At 39.8% G+C, this 3,781-nt stretch overlaps 1 protein-coding gene across 1 annotated transcript; it reads left to right on the top strand.

Annotated features, from left to right (window-relative positions):
* The first annotated feature begins 1,352 nt into the window (after window positions 1-1,352).
* LOC138337368 (uncharacterized) lies at window positions 1,353-2,012 on the top strand. The gene has a single exon (XM_069287278.1). The coding sequence runs from the start codon at window positions 1,353-1,355 to the stop codon at window positions 2,010-2,012; it is 660 nt and encodes a 219-aa protein (XP_069143379.1).
* Window positions 2,013-3,781: the final 1,769 nt, after the last annotated feature.

Below are 3,781 nucleotides of genomic sequence, written 5' to 3'. Positions count from 1 at the left end.
GCAAATGCTCACCCATAGAGGTTTGTTTTCGGGGCTACCTTCTGAGGATCCACATGCACACATCGCCAAGGTGAGGTCTGTGTGTAAGAGTTGTGTAGAGAGGCCTGATTTGAATATGGAAGTAATAGGGTTGTGACTGTTTCCTCTCTCACTGACGGGAGAGGCCTCTTTATTGTTTACCGAGCTCCCCTATCACTCAATCTACACTTGGAATCAATTGAGGGATGTGTTCTTAGCACGTTACTACCCAGTGTCTATGAAGCTAAACCACAAAGATAGGGTGAACAACTTTGTGGAACTAGCGGGAGGATTAGTCGGTAGTTCTTGGGACAAGTTCATTTCATTCTTTAGAAGTGTCCCCAATCACCGCATCGATGATGAGTCACTGAAAGAGTACTTCTATTGGAGTTAAGTTTATAATAATAAACAAACACTAGTAACGATAACGGGTGGTTATTATGGAGAGTGTCCTTATGTTGAAATTACTGAGAAGTTGGAGAAAATCTCACGAAATAATGAAGCTTGGAGCATTAGGAAGTCAGATACTGGGAGAAACACTTTTGCGGTGCAATCCGAACAAAACCCAGCCATAGATGAGATTCGTAAAGAAATGTCTCAAACGAGAACTGAGCTTGGGTTGGTGTTGAAACACGTCACTGGCGGTGTAGAAAAGGTAAATGCAATGAACTACTTGTCTAAACCACCACCCCCGACTAATGAGTATTACTATGACCAAACACCAAAGGCTCCAATCAGGAGAATTGGTGCCACGGTCAAGGAAATCAAGGTCGGAACTATGGTAATCACAACCGAGAGGGTCATTATGTCCGAGATGGGAAATACAACCACGACAACGACTTCAATTGGGGTAACTATGGTAATACAAAATGATAAGAGTGGGCCCTATGCTCCACCTCAAAATCATGAAGTTTCTCCTTTTTGGGATGGTGGAGGTAGTATGGTGCAAGTTGAGGATATGTTGTAGAAAATGATGAGGACATTTAATGCTAGTTATTAGCACACAAAAGAGTTGAGGAGTTACTTAGCGAGTATTGGGCAAAAAGTTTACGCACATGAAATCTCGATCAAGCATCTTTAGTTGCAAATGACCCAATTGTATTCGACTGTGAACCCACACCAACTAGGCAATTTTCCTAGCAATACTGTCCAAAATCTAAAAAATGATGGACATTGTATGACAGTCACAACTCGAGGCTGTAACAAAACCATTGACCCACCGATCCGTTAGGTGTAGAAAATGTGATAATAGGCAATGATAAGGTAGTGGAGGTTAGTGGTGAGATAAAAGAAAAATGGGGAAATAAGTTAAGGTACCCCAAAAGGTTACACCCATGACTAGACCACCACCTCCACTCCTACAGAGGTTAGTAAAAAAGACCGAGGATGGTAAATACCAAAGTTTTATCAATATGCTCAAACAACTTTCCATCAATGTCCCTTTGATAGAAGCTCTTGAACAAATGCACATTTATGCTAAGTTCATGAAAGATATGGTCAATAAGAAAAGACCGGTCAGTTTTGAGAATGATGATAGAAGGCAGCATTGTAGTGCTATTGCTACAAGGTCTCAAGAGCAAAAAAAAAATCTGGGTACCTTCACTAGTCCATTTACAATCGAGTTATTAAATTTTGCAAAAGCATTATGTGATCTTCGGGCACGCATAAATCTCATGCCTATCTCTATTTACAAGAAGTTGGATTTGGGTCATCGAAAGACCATTGTAATGCGGCTACTAATGGATGATCGAACGGTAAAGAGGCCTAATGGGATACTCCGTGATGTGTTAGTAAAGGTGGAGTCATTCATATTTTTTGTAGATTTTGTGATTCTGGATTGTGAGGTTTATTTTGAGGTGCCTATTATTCTTGGGAGGCCATTCCTTGCTATGAGTAGAGTCTTAATTAATATGGAGAATGGGAAAATGAAATTTTTGTTGAACAATGAAGAAGTGACTTTCAACATTTATAGGTCTATGAGGAAGAGTGGTTAGATCGAATCGATATTTGCCATATCTTATTGGGTCAAAAAGTCATCTGAGGTACAAATAGAAGAGCATCTGGGTGTAGAAGCACTAGCGGCAGTGTTCATGAATTTTGATAGTGATTGTATTGAAGAGTATGGTTCATTGGTCGCGGAACTTGATCGAGGTGATGTTTAGTTTAAACTAAAGAAGTTGGAGTTTGATATGAAGCATCATGAGTCTCCACCCATGAAACCATCTATAGAAGAGGCTCCAAAAGTAGAACTTAAGGCTCTACCACCTCATCTGAGGTATATATTCTTGGGAAAAGGTGACATTTTGCCGGTAATTATTGCATAATACTTGAATAGGCATCAAGTTGAGAGTTTGGTGGAGATGCTAAAAAGGTTCAAAAGTGCTATTGGGTGGACTATTATAGACATTTTTGGGATCCTCCGGGGATTTGTGCAAATAAAATGCAACTCATGCCCGATCATAGGCCAAGTATTGAGAACCAGAGACGATTAAATCCACCTCTACAAGAGTTGGTGAAGAAGGAAATCATTAACTGGTTGGCTATTGGAGTGATATATCCAATCGCCTATAGTAGTTGGATGCGCCCTGTTCAGTGTGTGCAAAAGAAAGGGGGAATGACTGTGGTCCCCAATGAGAAAAATGATCTTGTTTCGATGAGGCTGGTGACAGGATGGAGGGTATGTGTGGATTATCGGAAATTAAATACATGGACAGAGAAGGACCATTTTCCCATGCCGTTGATGGATCAGATGTTGGATAGACTTGTACGACAAGAGTGGTACTGTTTTCTGGATGTCTTTTTTACTTATAATAAGATTTCCATTGCAACGGACGATGAAGAGAAACCCACCATTACATGTCCTTATGCGGCCTTCGCGTTCAAGAGAATGACGTTTGGGTTATGTAATGCACAAGCCACATATCAGAGATGTATGATGATAATATTCTCCGATATGGTGGAGGACACTATTGAGGTGTTTATGGATGATTTTTAGTGGTTGGTGACTCCTTTGAGCGATGTTTGAGTAATTTATCTGAGGTTATTAAGAGGTGTGAAGATTGCAATCTTGTGCTAAATTGGGAAAAATGTTACTTCCTGGTGCAAGAAGGTATTGTATTGGGTCATCACATTTCAGAGAAGTGTATAGAGGTTGATGGAGCCAAAGTTAAGGCGATAGAGCAACATCCTCCACCTATTTCTGTAAAAGGTGTGAGAAGTTTTCTTGGGTATGTTGGCTTTTACTGGAAGTTCATCAAGGATTTTTCAAAGATTGGACATCCTTTGTGCAAGTTGTTTGAGAAAGAGTGTAAGTTTCATTTTGATGAATCTTATCTTAAGGCATTTTGTGAGGTGAAGGAAAAGTTGGTGTCTGCATCTATGATCATTTCTCCATATTGGTGCAAGCCATTTAAGATGATGTATCATACGAGTGGAGTTTCTCTTGGTGTGTTATTGGGACAAAGAAGGTAAAAAATCCTTCATCCCATTTACTATTCTAGTTTAGCCCTTAATGAAGCCCAAAAGAACTACACGGTGAATGAACAAGAGCTCCTTGCAGTATTCTTTGCTTTCAAAAAATTTCACTACTATTTGCTTGGCACGAGGGTTACAGTTCATACTGGTAATTTTGATTCGAGATATTTTATATCAATGAAGTATTCAAAATCGAGGTAGATTCGTTGGGTATTACTATTGCAAGAATTCGACTTTGAGGTAAAAGATAGAAAAGGGACCGAAAATCAAGTTGTTGATCACTTCTCCC

This window comes from Solanum lycopersicum, chromosome 7, assembly GCF_036512215.1.
Source record: "Solanum lycopersicum chromosome 7, SLM_r2.1".
NCBI lineage: Eukaryota > Viridiplantae > Streptophyta > Magnoliopsida > Solanales > Solanaceae > Solanum > Solanum lycopersicum.
Note: the sequence above shows the minus strand (reverse complement) of the source record. Positions and strands in the feature narration are given on the sequence as shown.

Coding starts and splice junctions, on each gene's coding strand:
- LOC138337368 (XM_069287278.1), top strand. CDS start 1,353: ATGACTAGACCACCACCTCCACTCCTACAGAGGTTAGTAAAAAAGACC.